Source organism: Orbicella faveolata, unplaced genomic scaffold (genome assembly GCF_042242905.1).
Source record: "Orbicella faveolata isolate gen_17 unplaced genomic scaffold, um_ofav_v1 contig_13, whole genome shotgun sequence".
Classification (NCBI taxonomy): domain Eukaryota; kingdom Metazoa; phylum Cnidaria; class Anthozoa; order Scleractinia; family Merulinidae; genus Orbicella; species Orbicella faveolata.
Window position 1 is genome coordinate 28730164 of NW_028301540.1, and position 27388 is coordinate 28757551.

Sequence of the window (27388 nt, forward strand, 5' to 3'; positions counted from 1 at the left end):
TGTCTTGTTCGAGAACACGCCACACGGATGATTGTCTGGTTAAAACCCTGGATCTCTGGTTCCAGATTCCTAAACCAGTTCGGAGTTGCTTTTGACCTCTGTTTCAAAACGAGTCCTGGTGCATTTTTCATATGGAACGAGTTTGATTTGCCAGACAATGAACATGCAGGAAAAAGTCAATTTTAATTTCAATGTGAAAGGCTCCGCACCAAGACTCGTTTTGAAACAGAGGTAACAGTAACTCGAATGTGGCTTATTTGAGTCTGCTGTTTACCACACTACATCAGGCAATTAACATTTTAATTCCATTTATTAATTCAAATACTAGTGAATACATTTTGATTGCTTAAGAGAAAGTCAATCTCCACTTGAACTTCTTGAGCTCAAGTATGAAAACCCTATTTCTAATAAAAGTTTTCAGAAAAAATGCACTAACTAGCTGAGAATATATAATAAACCTGTATGTTGGTTATTCTTATTCGTGGTGAAATAAAATACATTAGCCAAGTCGATTGTCCAGAAAAACACTCGGGCAATTTTCAAAGCTTTGGGATCTTGCCTGTATACTCGGAACAAATTGATTGTTTCACTTAAATACTAAACACGTTAATAAAACGTATCGAATTAAAAAATTCAAAATCATATTTTTGTACAAAAATATAAACGCGAGCAATAAGTTGTCCCGATATACATCCAGTCGTCATGTGTCCAGATCTTTTGGTCAGCGGCTGGTCAATTCTGCTATTAAGCAACGCCACAAAAGGTTTCGAATAAAATTAAAAAAAAAAAACCAAACAATTCATGGTAGAGTTTATTAGAGTTATGGTGTCGACAATTCTATCTCGCAGTCTCCACTGGCTCCATGTGAGGAAATTAAAAAGAAAAATGTCATATTTCTGAGGTCACTATCTACTTATCGTAGATTCAATCTACTTGGAACGATTGCACTAAAAGAGAAAACAAACGCCATGGAAATAAAAGCGACTCAACTACCGCTAGCTGCTCATCTGTCATGTCGCCTGGGAATGATTTTTTTTTTTTCAAAACAAAGTGACCAGGTGATATAATTCGGAAAAAGCCAGCTTTGGTTTCAAATCTGAACGATGCACCTTCGGACGTGGATCGTTTGGATAGAGAAAAAACGAAATATTTTTCTCCATCGCAAAACTCTAGATTTAACTTGGTTAAAAGGAACGCTATGCAAGGGTCGTTGCGTTCAAACTCCTTCCCAGGCTCTCTCTTCTTCTACGGGGCTGGAGGAACAGAAACCCTGGAAACGAGGTTTCGTTGTGTGACAACATGGTTCAACGTGACACATCATTCAAGTTCTTCGGTCACAAAACTCCTCTTAATCGACACGTTTGGATACATAGACCGCAATTCTCGGACAAGCTCCTTAGACAACCGTGAGCAGAAAGAAACATCGAGTAGCTTCAAATGTTTGCACTGTTTTAACAACCTGCGAAAATCATAAAAACAGTGTTAATACTTTCGACCCTAAGACTGGACAATAATTCATTCCGCTGATATGTCACATGGCTATATCAAAATTTTGCGTATCTGACTGGTTTTACAGGTTTTGAAATGCAAGCATAATATGAAACATTTTCGACAAAAATTAATATTCCATGACCTGATATCATCTTTGAACGCAAAACCTCGAGAACAATTTTAAATTTTTTTAGGTTTCCTATGGCTCCTGCGTATCCGTGTATCCTTGTCAGGCATGCAGGTTTTAACAACCAGAAAACTGATCACAAAGAAATTAGGCCAAGTCAATTTAAGTCAGTTTAAGTCAATGTCAAGTCCATGTCAATGTCAAATTTTTAGTCAATATCGATAAATGTAAAGTCATATCAATGTGGCAAGAAGCCAATGTCAAGTGAAGTCAATGTCGAGTGTCGAAGAAAATTGAACTCAAGATTATGTCACGTCTAGTCAAATAAAGTCACTTTTTATTTAAGTCTTGAGTGTCAACTTAACGTAGCAGACCGACCCTGACTCAAGCCAAGCCAATCAGTTCAAACTAAAATGTAAGTCAATTTTTCACACCTCCTTTATTCTGCACTAAAAGTTGTTAAACTCTGGCTGTATGGATACCAATCGTTCGCAAACAAGTTTTCAAGCAGTCTTTATTCAGTCAATGATGTTTATTAGAAAAGATATTACCTCCTGATCGCGTCTTCATGAACTAGACTGGTGCCAAGTACATCTACTTGTTCTATATCAGGGCAGTTATCAGCTAAAGCATCGATAACACTATCACTGACAGACCTACAAACGAGAAAAATGCTTTGGCCGTGAACATTTAATACAAACAGTAACAAAATGATCTGCTGTAGCAGTAGAGCGGTTTTCAATTGAATGTCGTAAAACCAAAACCAAAGTAATATCTCTAGCCAATCACAAAGGACACAGGCAACCCAATGAACCAATCAAAATTAGAAGTAAAAACAAGCGGCTGACGGTAAAACGCGTCCGAACGAGTCAAGATTGGTTTTGGTTTTACTTCTGGTTGGATGAGAAAGTGGCCCGAGCCAATCGTGTGGCGTAGTGATCCAAAACGACCAATAGTCCTTTTCACGGTTACCTTTGCTCATTTACACTACAATAAAATCTACAATCATGGACAAAAGCCTTGGGACAAATTTGCACTCTTGGTGCTTTTGCGCACACGCCAGACGCGAATACTACTTCACCCGCATAACCTCGCCCCCCACCCCCCCCCCCCCCCCCCGCCCCTTACAATGTTGAAAACTACTAGCTGGAATTTCTTCTGATTTTCAACATTGTATTGGGTGGGGAGGGGGAACAGTAAAGTGTTTTTAAAAGGAAAGCAGCGCTTTTTTTAAACTTCAGTAGTAAAACACAGATAATAATAAGTGTCCCAAGGACTTTTGTCCACGACTGTAGCATGTATGTCAGGCAATTTCGGGCTATTTTGTAGTTTTAGCCCGAAATTACCTCGCATCCACGTTGGATTGCATTGTAATGCAAATGAGAAAAATTAACCGTGAAAAGGGCTTTTGCTTTTCGATAATTAACCGAGGACCGCTCTAAACTACACGAGAATAATGTTTTCAATCGCGAGCGTGTAAAGGAAAGACGAAAACGGCCTGCCGCCAGCATTGGGACGAGAACTTATGTATGTGGTCAGGACCTTGAAAATTCGATAGTCGTTTTCCTCAAACATAGGGGTAAATAATGTAAGAAATGACAGGGAATTGAATACAATTATTTATTTTACCTGAGAGCTGTAAGAAACAACTTCCTGAGTTTTCTACATTTGGATGTCAAGTAAACTATACATTCCGATAAAGCGGCGACATTTGAACTGGAAACAAGACAGAAAAAATGCGTCACTGTAAAGAGCTGATTACGCGACAAAAAAATGAAAACAATAATGATCAATAGCAATAATAGTTGCGTTATTTTATGTTCTTATGAAAATAGGTATAGGTAATCGAATGCGTGTGAAGTTAAGGACTTATACTACGAGTTGATATTTGAAAATTTTCTCCACATTTTTCGAGCCTTAAAGCAAGTGCAATTTGAAAGAAGTTTCTAATACCGCGATTACTGTACATCCTCAGTAGTTATTGGAGCTTTTGTATATTCGATAACCTATTTATTTTAAAGTTGTTTCGACAAAGGTTTGTCTCAAAGGTTTGTTTCAACAAATTTGGCTCGAAATTCCCGTCCCGTTTATAAGAAATCTCAGGCCTCTTACCACCATCCGATATCAAGTTCCTCTAGCAAAGGACAACCCTCAGCCAATGAAAGGATGCCTGCATCTGTAAGACTCTTGTTCCGCCACAGATCCAACGACACCAGCCCACTATACAACGAATAAGAATCGATTATTCCGAAAATCAATCAATCAATCATTCAATCAATCAATCGATCGATCGATCGATCGATCAAACATCTTCGTAACTCTTCGGGTCAACTTCGGAAATATTCGTAATTCTTTAGGGAAAAAAAGCCTCCGAGGCAAATTCGGCTGGCTTATCTTTTGAGTGTTAGCCTTTGAACGGACCGACAGACTCAACAAATAAATGCAAGTCAAAGGCGAATTACACGAATAGTTGTTTGTTTACAGTAAGAAGTTTCGAAAACCAGCTAACGCATGTCAAAAAGTTGTATGTGAAGTTGTTGGTGATTAGATTTGAACAGGATTTGAAGAAAAGCTGCAAGTGCGTTTGTTTGTTACTTGATTTACCGTGAGGTTCCGAAAACCAATACAAAGTCGCGAAAGCGTTACAGCACGGTTAATGCTCGCAGAAAAGATATGAAAAGCACCAAAAAGATCGTGGGAAATGCTAAGATAAGTAATTAAATTGCAAAGCGTGTAGTTACAACTGAACAACAACAACAACTGCATTGAAAATAACTGCCGGTATTGCCGAGCTTTTACCTGCAGTGTGTACCAAGTGAATGCATGACCTGGTCGCATTCCGCGAGGGAGTAGCAATCGCCAAGATTGAGATGCTGGAGGCTGTTAAATGACCTGTGAAAATAAGGCGATTATTTTTACTTGACGCCAATAACTTGCATAGATTTTAGTATGCCGACTTACGTAATTGTTTTAGTTTAAATCTGCTAGTCATTGAAAACTATAGCTATATCTTCTTCATAGAATCTACTAGGGTAAACTTGTCAACAACCGCACATTGCTACAATGAACGCTACTCACTATCTACAACAGAATAGGTAGTGAGTAGCCGCGCAGCCAATAAGAGGACGGCATTCGTGATAGAACGCTAGTGGATTTACACTAATTAACAATTAGACTATGAGCTCGAGATTTCTATGAGGTGATAGTTGATGAGGCCGCAGGCCGAATCAACTATCACCTCATAGAAATCGAGAGCGAATAATCTAATTGTTTTAGTAGAATTCTGACTGAAATAAATGCAAATAACGGTTTCTAATTATCTTTCTACGCATTATTGAACTTTACGCTTTAACAAAATCGCACGCATTGAATTGTCCTTGGTAAATTTGCTGTTGTTTACGCGCGCGCACCCGTCTTTTCAATAATTTCAAGTTTTTAAAGTCAAGAAACCACTGATGTCCTTCTTTTTGTCTTCTCAGGAATTTAATTATCCATTTACATCTAAACTTTCTTTCAAAACTTCGGAAAATGATAAAAACTTCGCATTTTGTGGATGGTCGACAGCCACTGCACTCTAATGGCTGATAGTATACGAGTAGCTCAGCCAATCAGATTACAACATTTGCATTAGTATACTAGTAGAATTCTAGTAATGGCTGGTAGTGTTCAACGGCTCAGCCAATCAGATTACAGCGGTTGCATTAGTATACTAGTAGAATTCTACTAATATGTGTCAGACTATGTTTCGTCATGCAGAAGATCAGTTTCTGTACCTACTGAATCAGATTTCTCAGCAAATTGTCTGTGACCGCCGACACTCTATAAAGATTGAGTCTCTTGATGTTTTTCAGGCTTTTAAGGTTGAAAAGCCCACCCTCGTTTAGTGACTGTGAATTGCAAGACTGCAAGTCAAGCTCTGTAGAAACAAAAGAGAGAGAGGAACATGGTCACATCAAGTGAGAAGTACCATGTTCTTAAAATGTTAATTTATTATACTGCTCCGTTTCTATTTATGTTTAATTTCAGAACACAAATGTCTGCAATATCTTTGCTGTCTTCGCTGTTTACATTTCGCTTTCACCTCCTAAAAACTAGATATTTGTGACAGGTAGAGTCGTCGACGGATACATGTAAGAAAAATTTGCACAAAAGGGAAGGTCGAGCTCAAGAAAACGTAATCGGCAAATATGCGCGGAAAAACCAGCGACCAAGCGCGGGAAAAAAAACTCCTGAGCTAAATCACGTGTGGTTTTGGTTTAAGTTATGATTGGTTGGAAAAGTAACACCTTCACTCTGATTGGTTAAACTACAGCATTCTTGGCACCAGCTGCTAAACTCGGAAAATGTTCAATGAGGGAGCGCTCTAAATTTGAAGGAATACAAACCTTCTAAATTCGGACAACATTGGCACAAAGACTTGATCACCTCATTGTCGACATACTGACAGCAGCTTAATCGTAAGCACACAAGCTTACCTCCACACTTTTCAAGAAATCTATGTAGACAAAGAGTGATTAATTTAGTACACTCTACAGGGGGTGGAAAGATATGAGATATACGAGGTTGCTCTCCCTCCTGCTTGTTAGTGACCATGTTGCCAACTCACACAATGTAAAATTCCGAAAGAAACGAATCCCGTTCCCTCTAGATTAGTCGTTTCACGTAGTTACTTTCGGAGGTTCGTAACGTTTGGGAGCTCCGGCGAATTTTTGGTAGTTAAAACGTACACCGCATAAGTGACCCATAAGGGAAGATCGAACTTTTAACAAAATAGCGGAAAATGCGAAAAATGACGCAATACCTGAACAGAATTAGTCGGTGTACTTTGTAAAATAAATAAATGTATGAAAGATCTTATATTTGAACTGCGGAGAAAGATATGAAGACATGATTGATCATCGCAGTTATATACACAACTTATTAAGTAGCTGTGAAATTAAAGCCTGAAAGAAACATTAGGCTTGAATTTATTATTACGAACTCACAAAGTGACCAGTACCCAGTTGGCTTGATAGCTCAGTTGGTAGAGCACTGTACCGGGTATCACAGAGGTCATGGGTTCAAATCCCGTTCAAGCCTGAATTTTTTTTCAGGATTTCACAACTGCTTACTGAGTTGTGCATAGAACTGCGATTATCAATCATGTCTTCTTAACATATACTCTGTCATTTGTTGGGGAGATTTGGCTCTCTTGACGAAATATTGGTCTCCTTTCGCAAATAGGGATGGCCAAGTTACGTGTGAGGTTAAAATAATGTTTGGGAGGTCTAGCTTGGTAAATTTACTAAAACCGTGCGTGGCGACTCTCGGGAGATTGTTTCATTCAGAACTTTAAACTCACAGTCACCGTGGTATACAGCGGTTTTCAATTGCGTGCCCTTAAACCAAAATTAAAGTACTCACTTAAACCAGTCACCAAGGACAGAAAATACAGTGAATGCTTCAAAATTCGAAGTAGTTACATGTAGCTGACGCGAAGCGCGGGAGAAACATGTGCGAGCGAGTCGCGATTGGTTTTGGTTTTACTTCTGATTGGATGAAAAAGTGGCGCGAGTTTTCAAGCCAATCGTGTAGCATAGTAATGCTAACCCAATATCCTTTTCGACACTCAAATGACAACCGCCCTATTACATGTATAACTACAGCACCTGCACATCCCGTGAGAAGTGACAGCGTCGTACGGGCCTGACCAGGACAGGTCAAGCTTTTCTGTAGAAACACAACGCGTATAAAGAGAATCCAAAGTCTCGTTGCTTATCTGATAATGCAAAAGAACACTAAGTTGTCAGTGATGTTTGATGCGGTTGAAAAAATGATTACAAACATCTTCAAGTAATTGTACGAAGCACATTGTGGTACAAAAACGTGGACCCCTATCTGGGCCTCCCTTCTGGACCCCCAATTTTTTTTTTTCCGGAGAATATGGGCCCCCTTTTTAAATAATTCAGTTGAAGTGTACGATGATGAAGTCACCTTATTTAAATCAGTACATAAACGATTAAAACGTTACATGACATTTTGACGACCTTATCAGTTATGACATCGTTGTTGAATGGGAAAGAAATTCACATCAGTTAGGTGACAAGAAAAATAGGAGGTCCAGAGAGGGGTCCAGAAAGTTGTCCAGAAGGGAATAAAGAAGTGGTCCAAGAGTTGGGTCCAGAAAGGGGTCGTAGTCCAGATAGGAATCTAGATAGGGGTCCAGAAAGAGGTCCAGAAGGGGATAAAGAAGGGGTTCAGAAGTTGGGTCCAGAAGGAGGTCCCCATTTTGTACCATCACACCACTGTACACACCTGACTCCAGTAAGGCTTCAAGTCCAACTCCTTGTACCAGACGAGGTCATAACAGTGAAGGAAAAACAGTCTGTGATATACAATGACAGAAATGAGTTGTACAAGTTCTCTCATACCAAAATCAAAGTTCAAAAACATCAAAGTTTATCATAACTCTACTCTGTGGAAAAAACATGTACAATGTCAGACCTTTGCGACAAATAAACTGGTTTCAGTCTGGCTGTTCTCTCAGAAAAAAAAAAAAAAATGAAAAACACAGCATGCTTTCCCCGATTTTTTTTCTCGCTGTAAGTTGATCACATTGTCTGTATGAAGAAGATACACCAGTGATTGCAGACTTAGACTTAAAGGCCCTATAATCCATGAGCTTTATGGGTTTATTATTTCTTGGTTGTTCTTACCTGCAAGTAAATGAGGCTCTTGCAAGATCTTTCAACTCCAGGAATGAGAAGATATAGTGCATCAGCTCACTCTGTTGATGTAAAAGGAAAAAAAAATAAAAATAAAAATAAACGTTTTAAGTGAGGGGAGAAGACAGGGAAGACCTGGAAATAAAGAGGGGGGGAGGGGCGGGGGCAGGATGGGCTTTACAGAGGTGTGGAAAGAGAAGACAAGAGTTTGGATTTCCCTTTTAGGCTTTTATTAGTTCTAAGAACTGATACAGGGGAGAAATTTTTGTACGGATGTGTATCATCTCAGTTGGTAATAAGGGATTTATTACCAATTAACTCATGAGGTACTAAAATATAGATGCTACATCATTATACGCAATGATTTAAAAGGGCTAACATTTTGAGCAATTTACCAAAAAATTCAAAGTATATTTATTTATTGATAAAAGAAAGTATCTGTGTGGGGAATTCTACTTTATGCATTAGAAAATCTAGCAAAATCTGTACGAAATGGACAGAGTTAACTAAAAAGAAAGCTAAAGCTCTATTCCTTACAAAACCTGAAGGTTTTATAACTACAGTTGAACCCCTATTAAACGGCCGCCCTCAGGGAAAGGGTTGGCCACTTAATAGAGGTAGAAACAATAGACAAGCCAATGATCATTGGGACTTTAACTGCTGGCTGCCTAATAGGGGTCACTGTTAAATAGGTGGCCACTTAATAGGGGTTCGACTGTATTTAAATTCATTAAGAATTTCTTCCATCAGGTTATCCCACAAAACTGAACCCTCACAACCAACCCTGCAAAGATGGCCTACCGGCAAAATATCAAAGTATCCATTGAGTTCCAAGTCCTCTTGACCATCAGTTTTCTTGTCAGAAAGAGAAAGCTGTCGAAATAAATTTGCTGTCAAGGACACTTCTGACTTGTTAGCTACTGCTGTAGGTTTCGATTCTTCACGCATCTCATTGCTAGATGGTTTTCCATACAAAATGACAGCATCAAGCTCAGTATAATAATCCAGATGGCTTTGATTGAACTCCAAGCGGATCAAACTGAAAAGGACAAGATAGCATTCGTAGTCAATAAGACCTGAAAGTTAAGACCTTAAACAATTCTTATAATTTCAGATGAAAGCTGAAGATTTCTGACAATGGTATCAAGAAAGGTTACAACATGTGCCAACCATACACGAAACGTTTTTAAAAAATAGCCCAAAGAAAATACGTAGGCTGATTAGTTTAAAATCATGTTTCTATTGAAAAATTAGATTATGAGCTTGAGATTTCTAGCATGATAGTTGATGAGGGCACAGCCCATGTCAGCTATCGTACAACAGAAATCGAGAGTGAATAATTTAATTGTTTTTAATTAGAAGAATAAATCTACCAGTCATTCAAAACTTAATCTAAATCCTCTGCACAGACACTTCGAAAATGCCAAGTGGCCGTCATTTTGTTAACAAGGGCACGCTGCTATGCTACTCACTATCTATAACAGAATAGATAGTGAGTAGTGTAGCCAATCAGAGAATGGCATTCGGGATAGAATACTAGTAGATTTATACTAAACCTCAATAGAAACATAGAACTAGTGCATTCAAGCTGTTTATGTAAGTATGGAGCAAGCAAAGATAATTTACATTTTGATGATCAAAGTAAACAAGTTGTTTTCTTTTTTTGTGCGGAATTTTCTAAAAGAAATAGAACACATGTTATCCATGATTCTACTGGGTTATAGAAACACTTGTGGAAGTTTGGGAGAACTGGAAAAAGCTGTGGAAACACATGCCAGCTGGCTCTTGTTCTCACATCATTTCTCATTCTCCCTAACCTCCACTCATGTTTCTTTAACTCAATAGAAACAAGGTACATGTTTTCTTTTCCTTAAAACTTTTCAGTCAAATGGGGAGTGTTTAATTTTTAAGAAATAGAAAACATGTACCGTGTTTCTATCAAGTTATAGAAACACGATTGGAAGTTTGGGAGAACGAGAAATGCTGTGCGAACACGAGCCACAGGCGAGTGTTTCCGCAGCTTTTTCGAGTTCTCCCAAATTTTCACGAGTGTTTCTATAACTCAATAGAAACACAGAGAACATGTTTTCTATTTCTTTTAGAAAACACCACCACAGAAAAGGAAAACAACTTGTTAACTTTGATTATCAAAATGTAAATTCTCTTTGTTCACGCTATCATTACATCAACAGCTTGTGCTAGTTCTGTGTATCTATTGAGTTATAAAAACACAATTTTTAACCAATCAGTGCACATATTTTCTTAGGACTGTTTTCTAAATAACTATCAAATCATGTGATGAAGTTCGTACAACCGTATTCTGTCAGAACGTATCAGACAAATTTCAAATCTTTCTTCATAAAATTACAGAAATTGATGAATATCTACATTCCACCAGCATTGTGGTTTGATTTTGTATCAATTTCCATTATTTCTTGACTTTTAAACACACTAGTAAAATCCAAGATGCTGAATCCAGGATGAAGGATAATGACCTCATAACCTTAATTATAATAGAACGAGAACCCAGGGGAACGGTTCCATCTATCCGCCCCTTGTACCACGATGAGGGTATGAGTTAGCTTGTACATCCGAGGGTTAAGCTGCAAAATTGACAAGAACAACTTGTCAGAGAGATTCTCTTGGGGGCTGAAAATGAGTCCAGCGGCTGTCCATCCCCCATGCTATTTTGTTTTTCAAAATAATTATCCATGTACAGTAACATCATCATTTTTTTTCCAGGAGATCCCCTCCCTTTCTGCACAGATACTTACTTTGTTGGCTGCTTTGTACTTCTCAGGGGTGGGGAAAATTTTCTAGCACGAGGAGGACAATGTTGAGGCTCTCCAGACCACAAGGTAGTCCATCTATCAAAGACAGAACGATAGAAAATTATGTACACAAATCCAAATGGTTGTCTCTAGGGAACCAAAATTTATATTTTTTGTGTACAATAACTTGTCAACAATGTAGTACAGGGTATAATTTCGTGTGCAACTTCTTTTTAAAAAAATCTGAATTCTAACACCACTCATGTGGAATTGCCCAAATCTAAATTTTCCTTTATTTTCTAACTTAGCTATCTTTAGAAAGGCATGGGCAGTTTCCAAGTTTTTCTAAATCACTGTGACCTGTCATCATTTAAATGCCATGAGGAAACAATCTTGAATATTCATGATTATACACAAGTTTCTTCAGTCTTCCCATATGTACATTGTATCACTCTGGACATCTAGTCATACCGTTTATGGTTTATACTTTTCATCCAACAACGTTTTTTTTTTCAATCAGGTATATATACAAATTAGCAAATCACAACACTAACCTGTGTTTATTACAGCTACCTAGCTCCAGAGCTAAAATGCGAACCACTGCACCAGGATTATAAGTTTCAAGAATTTCAATTTTTGTAGGGTGTACAATGTCAGCAAACTGGAGATCTAAAAAATGACATGAAAACATATTACCACGATCATTATTTTTTCTGTACAGTTACTGTACACCCTCTAAATCAGTATCACTAGCAGTGTTTACTGCAAGTATTACTAACAAAGGCATGTCATTTGTTATAATTTGGGAACTTCCAATTATATTGAAAGTTAAATATATGATCTACTACTGTGAACATTATTAAAATTGTTTTCAAAATTCAATTATTACCTGGTCCCAGTTGTTTGACGTCTGGCTAATGCTACCCACCAGATAAATTGCTATCCAGTGGATAAGTGTTAACAAAACAAATGACTTACATTAAATTTTGTATCCATTGGATAGTGATTTATCTGATGGATATAAGCGTTATCCATCTTTCAACAACCTGGGCCAGATACCGGTAAATAAGAAAGACATGGGAGGCATGGGGCCTAACGGTTAGCTTAGTGGATTTCAGAGCAAGTGGTCTGGGTTCAAGTCCTGGCTGCAACCACTGTCATTGCATTGTATTCTTGGACAAGACACTTTACTATAAAAGCGACTCTCTCTGCCCAGGTATATAAATATAGGTGCTGACAAATATTATACTGGGGGGTAGCCCTGGGATGGACTAGCATCCCACCCATGAGGAGGGTGATGGGGGTGGGGGGGGGGGGGGTAGAATGAATACTCTCAATTGCTTCATGCAGTGGAAACTGGGATAAGCTGTGGCCCAATAGACGGCTTGGCCCACAACAGAATAATATTATCACAGGAAAGATATTAATTAAATGGATCAACCAGTGGTATACAAATGTTGTATCAATTCTTAACTCACAAACAATATCCAGTGAACAACACTTCACCATCTTCCATTTAACACACTAGTCGAACGTTCTATGCAAGAATAAATTTTGTCCCTTGGGAAAAAATTTTAAAAAAATGAGCCCTGGCATACTGTTTGCTTGCTGGAATAATCAGCCAGTCAGTCCTGTGCATATTCAAGATGCTTACAAATTTAAAATTTTTCTTCTTACCAACAAAATCCTGACTGATAAAATCCTTCTTCGACTTGCTAATAGGTGCTCGCGACGATGGAGCCATTAAATTCCACCATGGCCCATATGTTCTCTGAAAGGCAAGAAAACCATAATTTGTCCACAGTCAGAGTGCAATGTGCATTCTCATTATTAATAATTCTTTCATATTATAATAATTTAATCATAATTTATTAGTTAATAACTGGTTTTTACAACAGGTTAGAAAGTAAACAAACAGAAAAAAGTCAGAAAAAATCAACCAGAAATGAAAATTTGCTTAAATGTTCAACAGGTGTAAAACCACATCAGAGTGTCACTTGGTTAAGGAAAGAAATGTAACATGATGCCCTGCAACTACCAAAATGTTTCCATAGCAACGCGCTTAAGTCTCTCAAAAACAGCAGCAGATTTAGGGGAGCCAGAGCAGGAGATTTTCAGTGAAAAACTTTCTTGCAGCTTGCTCACATGTACATTCGAGGCGTCCCCCGACCCCCACCCCACCCCACCCACTCACACCTCACCAACTCCGTTTCCATGACTCCGCACAACTTCACCTTGTGCTCAAGTCTAGGTAATAATCTACTACTATAAGTAGCAAAGGATCTTTTATGCTTAAACTATCAAAGCAATGTTTCCTTCAAGCTTTGAAGGCCGAAGATCGTTTTAAATAAAACTACATTTACAGATCATAAACCATAAACTAATCATTTTCAATTATTGTGCTCACCAAAACAAAAGCTTGTGTAAAATCACCATAACCCGGGAAATTGTAACTTTCTCCAGCCAGATTTCCAGCTATATAACTCCGTGAATTCCCTGCACCGTACTGGCTCGAAAAGGTAACCACTTTCTCCGCGAATTGCCTGCCAGGCTCCATGTGGGAGGCTTTTTCCACACATGAACAATATGTACCTGCCCTCAAGCCGCCATGTTTGATTCGGTTAAGGCATGGCTACCAAGCTTTTGGCCGGGCTACCAAGCCTTCTGGTTTACGAGACTTTTCCGGTTTCTCGACACTTCGGCCGAGATTGTGTCACTATTAAATCCCGTTTGCTTTGTCCTCATTCCATAAACAAATCTTTGGGTGGCTTGGCGACGAGGTTAATAGCTCCTCAGTTCCAGTAACTTTGGAGAATATCTCGATAAGGAGGAATACTAATGCAGAAGTAGGTCGCTTCACGCTGATGTTCAACGCCATACGTTCGGACATTGCTATCATTCAACCGTGAGCAATCCACGACGTGGCATTGAAGTCGTGTTTAAACACCACTAGTGCAAACAACGCCGTTGAGTGTTCACCATGTCTTCCAAAAGGATCTTCAACATAATCGTAGTGACTTCCACATTCTGGTTCTCGGTGACCGTGCTAGTTCTTATGTTTAATAGCGAAGTCACGCGGGAATCACTCACCATGTTGAACGCTCCTGTAGTTTTGGACAGCGAAAATCACCATTATATGAAAGGAGCTGGAGTGAATCCCTTACAGCCAGTCGATCATCAAAAGCACATTAAATATCCTTGGGAAAGAGACGCTTCTGAGAAACCCGCGAACAAAGATGGGCTTCTACTTGGAGCTGCGAAAGCTGTCAGTGTTTTAGCCCATGTACTTCCGAATAAAAAGGATCGAGATGTTTATGACGCTAGCTTAGCTAAACGAACCAATCCAGGTGGTTTAGGAGAGGCCGGTCAACCGGCGTATCTAACGTCTGAACAAGACAAAAAGCTTGCAGAGGAACGATTTGGCGATCACTCGTTCAACTGGGTCCTTAGCGATAAAATTTCATTGGATAGAACTTTAGAGGATGTAAGGGGCGACCGGTAAGTTGGCTATGTATATATTACCTAAGTTTAAATGCATGCCATTTTCAAAACAAAATTCTGTTTTTCTTCCTTTCAGCGTTTTTATTAAACATTAAAAGCTCAGCAGACGTTCTTTCAGCCGTGCACTTTCATTGCAAAATTAAAACATTCGATCTTCGATACACAAACTTGTAAGCTAATATATTTCGTGATGTTGCGATTGCGCCTTAATCAACCATGTCTATTTCGCCAGATTTTTTTTTTTTTTTTGCTTCTATGCATTCTTCAATTTTATTTTTAGCTTCATTCCATTAAAGATAGGTACACATGATAATCGTAGTTTAATAGTAACTTCATTTTAGTGTTAAGTCCTCAATGAACTTAGATTCTAAGAAAAAAAATGTTGATTGAGTGGTGTAAATTGCTCCAATTCAGTGGTGGTCAGTCTTAATAAGAAATTTCAAATTTGGTGCTCTGTGAGCTTTACATACTGAAAATTATCCTTGCACTTAAGTTTTGGATCTTAATTTTATGTAAAAATTCACATTAGAAGGAAAGTATCTCCAGTATTTTAAACTGTGCCTTTCAAGAATATGAGGAAGTAAAATAAAAAAGAAGGTAATTATGTGTTTGCAGTGAATAATTTATTCTTCTGGAAAGGAAGAAATACTATTAGGACCTCTGCCTGGGAACACACACCTGACTAAAACAATTTTATTCAATCGCTGGAGAATGAAATATTATGAAGAATAATACATACATGTATGTGCATGTGGCTATTTTTTGTTCAAAGCTTCCAACTTTCTGAAAGTGCACAAAAAATGCGTTACAAAAGTGTTTTCTGAACATTGGAAGACAGAAACTGAGGTATATCATGGAGTTAAAGGTTCTAACACTTTTTTTAGAAGATAACCAGACCTTAATAAACCCTCAAGAAGTAAATATTAAACCTAAGTCCAAGGAATTAATCAGCAATTAGTGTGGGTGTTTGTTTCACTGTCTTAGAACATTATTTTGCTGATTTCATACATTGCATGTTATATTTGTCAAGAAAAGGAAAAAAACTTTGTATCATTGCACAAGTGATCCAGCAAAAGTGTTTTAAGGTGTTATTTAACATGCTGAGAAAAAAACTAAGAAGATTCTGCTAGACTTCAGGATGTTTCCAACAATAGCGTTATATAGTGCTCTTTTAACATGCTAAGAAGAAGTAAATTCTACTCAACTTCAGGAAGTTTCCAGTTGTACTTGCAATTTTTACAAGTTTACCCCTCAAAGTGTTTTTTGTTGTTTTTTTTCTTTTTGCATAGCTTTTATATGTTTTTTCATTCTCAGTATAATAAAACAAAGAAAGGACTTTCATAAGATACAGTAACAAATTATCAATAATAAATTTTTGTTCAAAGCTATAAGTGTTAGAGAATTATGTCAATTAAACTTAAACATTTGTTTGGCCAGCTGCAAAGGTGAAATCTGTTACACAATACTTTTATTGAAACAGCTTTATTTCAAAATGTTAAATATGTAACAATTGCTGTTGGACCCTTTCTGCTCATGTGTCTGTGAGCTCAAGTTCTCTTCAGCATGTACATCTAGATCAGATAGCATTGCTTATTCACCATTATTGTTCTTAGGCGCTGCTTAAGTGGTTAGTTTGTAGGAAGATGGGACTCTTTACAAGTCATGAAAATGTTCCTATGATTGTACATGTATCTTGATGTTTCTTCAAAAAATATATAAAAAGATATGTAGCCTTTTCATTTTAATATTGTACTCATGTTCATGATTGTTTACTAAGTGATTAGCTGCTATTTTTAGACACTTAAGGCAAATCTACAAACCTGATTGGTTCATTCATTATTCATATATATGTTAGTTCCAGAAAATATTCATACCTCCCCCACAGAAGGAATTTTATCCTAAGACCCCCCTCCCTCACCTCTTTAAAGTTTTTGGTCTTACATACCCCCCCCCCCCCCCGTCCTCCTCACTCGTAGGAGATCCCGATCCCTTATGTGGGGGGATTATAGATATTTTCCAGAACTGCACATTGTGTCTCGTGAGTGTTTTCTTTACTCATTGTAAATCTTATTCAAACAGTTGTAAAACCAAACATAACACGTATCCAGCCAAGCTGCCAACTACCACTGTCATAATCTGCTTCCACAAGGAGCGGCTGTCTGTCCTTCTTCGCACTGTACACAGTGTCATCAACAGAACGCCACCTGAACTGCTGAGTGGAGTTATCGTTGTGGATGACTTCAGCGAGGATGGTAAGCAAAATAACAGGTGGATCATAATTATTTTTTGGTGGGAGAAGGAGGCGGGGGGGTGCTGGATGGGCAATTTCCGAAAAAAAAATATTCTCCACAGCAAAAACTGCTGAAAAAAAATGTGCAAGAGAAGACATGGGAAAATAATCAAGCAAATGCTTTCTCTAACAAGGTCCAGTGTTTGACTTTAAACTCAATTTTTACATGAGCTACATGTATTGCCCACCAAGAAAAAACATGCCCAACCTAAAGGTAAGGAGGAAAAAATTTATGCCCCAGAAAATTGCCAACACCCCCTTCCCCCCTCAAAAAATATAATGGTCTACCCCTTAAGTTGGGAAAATCCCAGGGGGATTGAAATATATTACAAATACCCATGGGAGAAAATGACTAACCATTAATTATTAGAGTATCTCCCAGAGAAAGAGAAGGATCTCAAGAGTGATATATACCCTAGGGAGACAATGACCATCCACAGGGAGAGGGAGTAGCATGCTAAAAATACCCAGGGAGAAGTGTATTACCTCAAGCTAGGAGGAGTGACATGTGAAAAGAAAAAGCCTGAGATAATGGCTGACCTTAGGAAAAAAGGAATATTTTCTAGAAAACATTTTATTAAAATATCCCTGGGAGAAAGTGAATGACTAATGGGAGAATGACATTTTAACATGTCCCTGGGAGAAAGTTGTTAACCCCAAGAAGAATTCATTTGACTTATTCAAAATGTTGCTGGGAGAAAATTTGTCACCGGAAGGGAATGTTGGGTGATAGAAAAACCCAGGGATGTACTAGGAGATAACAAGGGCAGAGTGGGGGTAGCGGGATCATCTGTCCCTGCGGAAGTTGCATACATGTAGTTCAAAGGGCCCCAGGGAGAAAGTGGATGATTCCTTTCTGACATGGCTTATGGTGACTTAGATTGTCAATAGACCACTGTGGACATATTAAAATTCAGCTTTGGCAGCAAGGTCTAGAGGACGCAAACAAAGGAAATGGAATGACCATGTTTATTCATTTCTTTAGTTGTGTCCTCTAGGCACTATCAAGCTGAATTCTAATATATCGAAAGTGGCCTATTGAAACAAGCTACATCTGCGTCTGCTTCAAAGAGCTGAGAGCTGCTGGCCGTGAATTCCCCCATTCTTGATTGCAGCTGTTCAACGATGCAGTGTCACACTTTCTTTGCAGAGAGACTTGGCAAACCACTGGACGACCACGTGTCTACAATGAGTAAAGTCACAGTGATAAGGAACACCAAACGCGAGGGACTGGTACGTGCGCGCTTAAAGGGTGCCCATGCCGCCAAAGGTGAAGTTCTTACATTCCTTGACTCGCACTGCGAGGCGACCCCTGGCTGGGTGGAGCCTCTGTTGGGACGAATAGCAGAATCACGCTCCAATGTGGTGTGCCCAGCCATCGAGGTTATAAATGCCGATACGTTTGCGTACCAAGGATCTGCAAACGCTGACCAGAGGGGTGGGTTTGGCTGGGATTTGTTTTTTAAATGGAAAGGGATTCCCCCAGAAGAACAGAAGCTACGAAAGGATAGCACCGACCCAATCCGGTAAGAATGAAATTGAAGTGCTTGAGTTAATTTAGAATTGCATTTAGCATCATCTACGGGTATCTGTTTATCTTACTAAGTGTTATGTAGTAAGTGTCTACAAGCTGCTGGATGTAGCATTTTAGAACTTCAAACTAAATTTGCAGCCGCTATCAAAAGTTTACTTGAGTCTTGAAAAGTGCAACGAAGTGAAGAACTCGTGATTTCTTTTCGCACTTACAGCACGGCCGTTCTCTTATCTCTCTTCCCCACACAGGACTCCTACAATGGCGGGCGGGTTATTTTCCATCCACAGGCAGTATTTCTTCGATCTTGGTTCGTATGATGAAGAGATGGACATCTGGGGAGGAGAAAATCTCGAACTCTCCTTCAGGGTAAGATCTTACATGAACATAACATAATATAACATAACTTGTAGAATTATGGATTCCTTTGGTCCATCGTAGGTTTGGCGGGATGCGGGATAAGAATGAAAATGGAGGCGGGATGTGGGATGACAGAAATTTTAATCGCGGGATGCGGGATGAAAATACTCCGGTGGGCGCGGGATAGCGATTTGACGGCAGGATACAGGAAATGGAAATTCACACGAAGGTGAAAGCGAAATACTGATTTTATTTGGCTTACATGATGTACTTTGCCAGGTCTGGATGTGTGGAGGACGCCTGGAAATAGTGCCATGCTCACGTGTTGGTCACGTGTTCCGTAAGTACACAAGTCCATACAAATTCCCGGATGGAGTGGAGAAAACGCTCAACAAGAACTTCAATCGGCTGGCAGAAGTGTGGATGGACGAATACAAAGAGCTTTACTACAACAAGAAGCCGCAGGCACGAAACATGGAATACGGAGACATCAGCAAGCGTGTAGAGTTAAGAAAAAGGCTAGGTTGCAAGAGCTTTAAATGGTACATAGAAAATGTGTACCCGGATGTTCAGATGCCTGAGTTGAATCCGCCTGCTAGTGGTGAGGTGAGGAAAAACTTAATAAAACGCCGAATAGAGCGGATTTTATCTGAGTGTCGAAAAGTATTGGTTTTGCATCAACTACGCTACACTATTGGCTCAAAAAACTCCCGCCATCTTTCGTCCAATCAAAACAAAAACAAAAACCAATCGTGACTCGCTCGCACTCGTTTTCCCGCGCTTTGCGTCAGTTACATGTAATTGCTTCGAGTTTTGATTGGTTCACTGGATTGACTGTGTCCTTTGTGATTGGCTAGAGTGATTAATTGGGTTTTGGTTTTACGGCACTCAATTGAAATCTGCTCAATAGCAAGTAAGAAGTTAAAGGAATTCCTGCTAACAGTATTGAAAGATGTCAAGTGAAACATGACGATTAAAACGTATAAGAATTTTGAAATGTCAGTCGATCGCTCACAAGCACACAGCTCCATGTGACGTCATTTTGTAACTTAGCAACCTGGCAGAGGAAAACCGCGGGTGATTTTGTTGCAAGCTGACCCACGAAATTGCGGGCGCAATTTTGACAGACCAGATTCTGATCCGAAAATTACCCACATTTTGTCTTGCCGATATGTAGTTTGACTGGAATAAACAAGAACGTTTTGCGACTTTGTTTCTGTCTGTACAGGTTCGAAATCCTGCCAGTGGATACTGTTTGGATTCCCTTGGAGCTAAACCCGAGCACTCAGCCCGGATGGGAGTATATGTTTGTCACGGACAAGGGGGAAATCAGGTTTGTACATGAAGTTTAAATTCTCTTTTTGAATTTCGGTAGCATTTTCATACTTTCTGTAGTGACGGAGACGGAGAATTTCATGTACAGATCATAGCATTTCCTCTGCTTTAGTTGTGATGAGTTTTGTTTCTCTTATGGAGATGTAACTGATATTATGTCTACTCTTAACTTAACCAAATTAAACAAACAAGTCCTCAACGCGAACCTGCTTGTTATGGCGAGACCTTGAATACTAAGAAACATTCACTACGACTGATACAGCTTTCAATAAACCCCTTGTAATTCATTTTATTCCACTATTTCTTCGTTCTTAGATGCTGATTCTGACTTCAAGGGGCGAGTTGATTTTCGAGGAAGAAAATTGTCTGGACGTATCCAAGTCATATGCTGGTGCTCCTGTGGAGATTCTTAAATGTCACGGCATGGGCGGCAATCAGAAATGGGAACACGAGAAGAAAAGCGTGAGTTTGCACACCACAGCATTCTTGTGTCACTCTTGTGTGGTGGAACTTTAACGAGTGGTCGAGAGTTAGCGCTAGTTCAGACTTGTGCTGTCTTTTGGCTCGCGCTTACTGCATCCCTTCTGCTCAAATTTTCTTAAGAGTCAACAGGAGTTTTTGCTCGTTTGCCAGGGAAACGATGCCAACACTTCCTACCGAGCTTGGAACCATCATTCATTCCGCTTTCTGTAACACGAAGCGACTGGGAGTATTTCTACTCTCCCCTGGATGGGATGTTAGTCCATCGCCCCCCACCCCCCTCCCCAAATTCTCATCATTAAATTCACTTGCGTGGAGAGAGGCACTATGAGAGTAAAGTGTCTTGTCCAAGAACACAACGCAATGAAATGACCCCAGCCAGGGCTCAAACCCGGACCGCGGCTCGATCGCGAGTCCAGCATGCTAACCATGAGGCAACCGCGCCTCCACACTTTGGCAGCGGTGAAATGAGCAAGAAATCTCGTCGACTTCCAGAACAAATTTGAGCGAAAAGAAAGAGACAAGGATGCAGTAATTTAGAACCTGGACGTAAATAATTTATGCTCCTTACTCAACGTAGTTTTTCTCTCCACTATTAGGGGATCATTAAGCATTCAAGTACCGGCCAGTGTTTGGACCGAGGAGCAGAAGGCAGCCAGTATGCTGTGATGAACCCTTGTGACGGACGAGATTCGCAGCGATGGGTATTTTCCAAGTACAAAGAAGCGTAACGAATAGTACACTGTCCCCCATCCTGACAGATTTGTTTACCGCTAAGAACAACCATAAATAATTATAAATAATTGTTAGTTAGTTGTTTATACGACCAAGTCGACTTATAGCCTAACATTATTTAGAGATCCGCCGAGCGCTTAGCTTTTTGAAATTTCCGATTCCTTTAACTTTTCGTGACACATTTATATTGCGAGTTAATCGTAGCAATAACAAAATGAGAAAAAGCTACTTAAGGTAGACGGTTTGCTCTGTCAGTTGCACTGTTATGAACATGTTAGAGTTCACACTGAAAATTCAGAAATTTAGTTTTGGGAATTTTGTGGTTGATGTGGCAATGCTGGCTGATATGTGGGCAGCATGACACAACACTCAGACTGCCAGAGTTAACGATGTGAGGTGTCTAAGGTGGCTTTTTTTTATCTGATCAGAAACTTTTTTCAATGCTCCGTACAATTGTAAAGCTCCAGAGCGCATTTCTATTAACTGTCGTAAATCTGAAGGCGACGTCAGGCACATTTGATCACGTGACTACCGGTAATGAGATAACCAATCAGATTCTTGAAGAAAGCGTGGGAAAACCACAGGAATCTGCATGTGACACATTGCAAGTGCGGGAAAACGTGTCGCCGGTAGAAAGCGCGGGGAAGCGTACGTTGCGTAGTTAAGATCATTGAGATCATGGTTAGTTACTCAATATACAATTGCTCTTGCCTGGTATTCGAAAATCACTCGGACTAGAACAAACGAATTTATCCCGGTCGGGGCGGTCATAGAGAGGGAAACAAAACTCCCATAGTTTCGCCCTCGACGATTTACTAAATACTATTCGCGTCCAAGCTGTCACGCAATGAAACAAAATTTGGCTCTTCTTCGTATACTTTATTGTGAATCCCGAAGATGACGTTAAAACCCGCACTGCAGCGTAGACACGTGACGTCATGTTGGCTCATGATGTCACGTTAGACAGTCATGTTAGCTTCTGGTACAGACATTTGCGTGACACCAGGAACACAGCAGTTGCCTGACTGATCAGGTAAACTGTGGGAAAGTAGTGATATAAAATAATTTTTAAAATGGAAGAAAATAGATTTTGTAATGATTTTCATGTATCGATGCAAATATATACAGATTTTTAATTATTATAGATCATTTCATATGAAAAACGCCGTTGTTGTACATTTAAGATAACATGTTCACTGTTTTTTCTCTGTTTTTTGCAAATGCGCCTTATTGGAACTGACATTTTGTGAACATTACTCTTAAATTAATTCAGTTAGATCTGCATATATCCAAACGTATCTATTTAATTCCAGGTTGTCATTCCCATTATATATATATATCTAAAAACATGGGATCCCACAACTTTTATTTTGACTTTAATGGGCCATTTCGGAGTTGCCTTTGCCTCATTATCAAAACGAGTCTTTGTGCGAAACCATTTATAAGAAAATTTGTTCCGCCTATACGTTCATTTTCGTGCAAATTAAACTCATTTTCCCATGAAAGGTTTTACACAAGGGCTCGATTTGAAACAGAGGCATAATATCACTTGAGGTTAGAGATATTGTATCTCGTCAAGGCCATTTCAAGTCATATAATTTAAGTTAAAGGCGTTTAGGTATTAGTTCAGCGTTTCGAAAATGCAAAACCACAAGTTGCCTTTCTTGAGGACTCCAACGACAGAAGAATCCACGTTTCAATCGCGGCTTTAAGAAAAGCCTTGGGCTCCAGGCCCCATAGTCAAAACTTCGGCGATGCACAAACATGCCTTCCGAGGGCCCTGATGACTTTAAACTACTGACTTGTGTAACGCGCGCTAGTGAAACAGTTTTAATGCCTGTTTCTACAAACGTAGGTAGGTTTATACAGTATATTGGACACAAATATTGCATATGTAAAGAAAGTAGGGGTGTATTTAGTATATTTAAGCTTGAGAGTATCTTTGCGACCGCATTCAGAAGCGAGTTAAGGTTTTTGTATGGAAATGTAATGAGCGTCTTTCTCCTTTTGGTTTATTGTGGTGCACAGGAGTCCGTGTTGGGGGCGTGACTGTGGCGTGACACGCGTGACTATAGTCCTGTGATCAGCCACTCATTTGAACTTTGGTGCCTCGTGGCGAACACAGACAAATTTGACGACACGTTGTAAAGCTAAAACCGAACTGAACATTAAAAGTTTTGTTGTAGTTTGAGCCCGAAGCCCTCTGATTTTATTGTCATCGGAACTCAACAAATACAACTGCTTGGAATACTGTTATGTTTCGAAAGATTCCTAATGCTGCTTTTGCAATTTCTTAGGATGAGTACAATCAGATATGATTTTGAAATGAAACTTCTCGGACGAAACTTCATATCTGTTTTTGTCATATAGAGAGATATTAAACCGTTAAAACTTGTTTAAAAGAATTTTGATGCCAAGTTGAAGTCGTTATTTTTCGCAACGAAAGTTCGTAGGTACTTCAACCTCTCCTCTCCAGGATCCATTCGGCTGTCGTTTCCAAGATGGCGGCCACGTTTGCGCGGCGTGCGGCCGCCATCTTGAATGTAGACGCCCGAGGGCATGTTATCAATAGGGCCAATTTCGATATATGAAAATTCAGCCTAACACAAAAGGCCTTAGCACGAGTCTCCGGGAAATAACTACAGGGTTTGTGTTGGTTATTCCGGGGAAAAGTTACAGAGTTAGTGGGGTTTATTCCCCGGGGCCTCGTGCTGAGGTCTATTGTTGTAGACTGAATTTTAATATATCGAAACTGGGCTATTAGTATAGGAGAGTCTTTTTGTATAGAGACTTAATCATTTTTATAGCGATTGGGAATAACCAACAGATTCATGATAATAAAGAACTCTTTTATTTGACTTGTTTAATTAGTTGTATTTCTGCATTTAAATTGCATTTGTATTTGGATAACCTAAATCAACACGTCAATAAGAGAGCATAGATATGCTGTTGATTCCGTTCAACTTATTTACTCTTAAAACGAGGAAAGTCATTTCGCAATTTCAGAGTTTGCTTTTTGTCTGTGTTTTCGAGACGAGACATGAAAATGAGTTTGACTTGGAACAGCTAATTGAAGAATGGAATAGAATAGATAACTTTATTTATACAGGGTAAGAAAAAAAACATCAGGCCTTTGTTCCGCTCAAAGCTCGAACGGACTCTAGTCCACCTCGCATTATTGTAGCCGTTCCGATCTTCCAGAATTGGCTACACATTCATGACAATAAGCATTTGCTTGAAACCCACTTTTCCCTGTGAAGTTCTTTCATCGGGCCTCGTTTCGAAACAAATAACATGACCGCTGTTGTCAAGGTTACGGAATTACAGGCGATAACTTGACGTACACGGCAGCAAACAACTATTCATGGGCCATCCATTGCAAATTACGTCTTAATACAATGGAAGGCGAGTATCACTATTGGAACAGTAAAAATATGTTTATCTACGTCCTCTTTTAGAGGGTTTTTCAAAGCTCTACGTCATATGAAGTCTTTTATAGTGAAAATGCTTAACGTTTAGTTTAAAATTAGAAAAAAATGAGCAATTTGTCTCTCTCCTCCGTTTTGAATAAAGATTACAAATTATCCTCTTTGAGAATGCCACGCGGTCAGTAAAGCCAGCAATATTCAAATTTATACTGATACAATTGATACGATTTTTTGCAACCTTTTGAATAAGATTATTTTTGCGACAAAGGACGAATAACAATTTGGTCTAAATTTGTCCCTCGCCCATAAAAAAAAAATTATTTGTGGTTTTTATGTTAAGCCGACCCGATTAATAATTGTTCTCAAGAATTTCTAGATCTATGGGCGAAATTCTGTTCAAATATGACAAATTTTCCCGTAGCCAAGGATTCGACTGCTCCTTTGCAAAGTCAACATCAGGAAACGAACAGCCAGATCTACTTCCAGTAGGCATATGGACGAGCGTACTGCAGTCACTCTTTGATCGACACCGTGTTCGGCATTTTAGTTCGTGTTTTTCGCTAAGCATCGACAGAAATGACAAACTTTTTCTTCTAGATTTTGCGCCATCCTCGAAACTCTTCGGGAAGTTCTGTTCACCCGGAAAATCTGTTGAATTCCAAGGTAATAAGAAGCTTTCTCTCGTTGGAGACAACGACAAATCGCTACCACTTGAATGCGCATCTTCCTCTTCTTTTCCTTCGCCGTGGCCAAACATCTCATCTTGAATTTCAATACTGTTGTCCAAACCTTCGTTCGTTTCCTCAGCAGAATAGTAGCTGTCGGGAATTCCACTCACTTCGTTACTTCTAACAGAAATTCCGCTTGCTGTTTCGAATCTTCCAACGTCGCTTTCATCCCGTGCTTCTGAAGCTGTCTCTTTTCGTCTCTGCGCTTTACTTGTTCCATTTCGTTCCAAATTTTTAGCCTCACTGACGTGGCTTTCAATTTCCGTGCCCGCTCGGCGTCTCTTGCTGAATGTCACCACTTCGCTTTTCAGGCTTTTTCGTCCTCGAAGAACCGCTATATGAGAATCGTTCTCACTCATATCAACCCTCGGGAAACAGCGAGGAAGCAGTATACCAAAAATTTGGCGATAGCCCTGACGAAATTCCTTGGTTCGCAGCGCGTAGATCAAGGGATTCATGGCGGAGTTTAAGAAACCCAGCCAGTAGGCCACAACGGAAAAGTGCTTGGACAATTCATGTCCTGCAAGGGTTGCGTAAATCGTGAGAACAGAAAACGGACTCCAGCAGGCCAAGAAAGCCGCCAGGATTATGAAAAGAGTTACGGTGATCCTTCTCTCGTTCAAGAAAGCCGATTTTTGGTCGTCGCTGAAGGAGTGGCTTTTGACGCGTTTGGTGTGAATCTTCACAGTACGGAAAATCTTTAAGTACGAGAAGTTCATTATTCCAAGCGGAATCACAAAGCCGCAAATTATGATAAACAGGCAGTTTGTTAACTCGCTGACCTCGCTATTACGGGGGACTTTGACAGAACACTGCGTACGGCCCGGAATGTGCTCGTACTCATTCCAGCCCAGAATCGGTGTCAACGCCGTCATTAGCGCCTGCACCCAAACCCAGGCGACTGCCATGATCGTCCTCTTTCTAGTGAATATTTTCCGCTTCGTGGGCTGCACAACCCCGATGTACTTGTGGATGCTAATTGCAGTCAGTGTCAAAATGGACGTCAGCAAAAAGAACACGTTTAGAAAACCGTTTAACTGGCACAGCGCATTGCTAAAAATCCACTCTTGAGTCACAGCTGTTATCATAGAGAACGGCATGCACAAGAGCGCCACGAAAATATCCGTCAAGCTTAAATTGACGATGAAAATATGAGTTTCTGTGCGACGAAGCTCGCGTCGGCGATACACCACCGCGATAACTAGAAAATTTCCAATGATTGCGACCAACATGACAAGGAACAAGATTGTTGCTTCCAGAATTCCAATCCATGCCGGATCTATTTCATTACCAGAATGAGATACATTGGCCGCGGAATCTCTGGTGTTGTTGTTGGCCATGTTGACTACTCCTTTGTCAATGTAGTCCTGTAAATCGTGAAGATTTTGCACTTAATTTGCGTCACATGTCAACGTTGAATTAATTTTCGAGGCTGACACTTAACTGAACAGTCTATGTAGACGCAATTGGTCCTACACTCAGTCCCTTTTGTTCGCGTGACAACCAAGTAGTTTGAACACGCTACACAAGGGGAGTTTTGTTTGCGCTGTCGGCCTAATGTAATAACTTTTGTGTGAGATGAGCGTTCCACGAGTTGTCAATCAAATCTGTGTAAATACTCGATGAAAAGAGACCGGTGGGGTTCTATGCAAATGATTGAGTTAAAAACTAAACATTGCTGGTGTAGAAATGAAATCGTTCGAAAGAAACGTAATCCTTGAATCGATTGTTTAACAATCACAGCGGGCAGATCCAGATAGAACTCACTGACAGCAGCTGATGTCGTCCATTTCATCGTGTATACCACGCAAAGAGGGAGCCAAATTGTTGTGGAGGTGCTAATTAATGTCAATTCACATCAACTGCCAGCGATTCATCTTTTTGCATGCATCTGAGCCATTTTCGAA

The 27388-nt window shown here is 39.6% G+C and overlaps 3 protein-coding genes and 1 non-coding gene across 4 annotated transcripts; 2 read left to right on the forward strand and 2 right to left on the reverse strand.

Annotated features, from left to right (window-relative positions):
• Window positions 1-291: 291 nt before the first annotated feature.
• Window positions 292-13721, reverse strand: LOC110053927 (F-box/LRR-repeat protein 4-like). Its single transcript, XM_020760243.2, has 15 exons — window positions 13501-13721; window positions 12771-12864; window positions 11648-11762; window positions 11097-11189; window positions 9124-9361; window positions 8314-8384; window positions 7913-7982; window positions 7267-7376; window positions 6004-6113; window positions 5396-5534; window positions 4418-4510; window positions 3731-3838; window positions 3248-3334; window positions 2170-2274; window positions 292-1459 (listed from the first exon to the last, which is right to left on the reverse strand). The coding sequence occupies exons 1-15, from the start codon at window positions 13648-13650 to the stop codon at window positions 1318-1320; spliced, it is 1725 nt and encodes a 574-aa protein (XP_020615902.2). The 5' UTR covers window positions 13651-13721; the 3' UTR covers window positions 292-1317.
• Window positions 6624-6697, forward strand: Trnap-ggg (transfer RNA proline (anticodon GGG)). Its single transcript has one exon. It is a non-coding gene; the product is annotated as a tRNA-Pro (tRNA).
• On the forward strand, window positions 13710-24183 carry LOC110053907 (polypeptide N-acetylgalactosaminyltransferase 13-like). Its single transcript, XM_089285335.1, has 8 exons — window positions 13710-14591; window positions 16674-16846; window positions 18035-18410; window positions 18667-18784; window positions 19055-19381; window positions 20004-20108; window positions 20426-20572; window positions 21190-24183. Exons 1-8 carry the CDS (start codon window positions 14074-14076, stop codon window positions 21319-21321), a joined length of 1896 nt encoding a protein of 631 aa, XP_089141461.1. The 5' UTR covers window positions 13710-14073; the 3' UTR covers window positions 21322-24183.
• Window positions 24154-27274, reverse strand: LOC110053928 (histamine H2 receptor-like). The gene has a single exon (XM_020760245.2). The coding sequence runs from the start codon at window positions 26819-26821 to the stop codon at window positions 25103-25105; it is 1719 nt and encodes a 572-aa protein (XP_020615904.2). The 5' UTR covers window positions 26822-27274; the 3' UTR covers window positions 24154-25102.
• Between the last annotated feature and the right edge of the window lie 114 nt (window positions 27275-27388).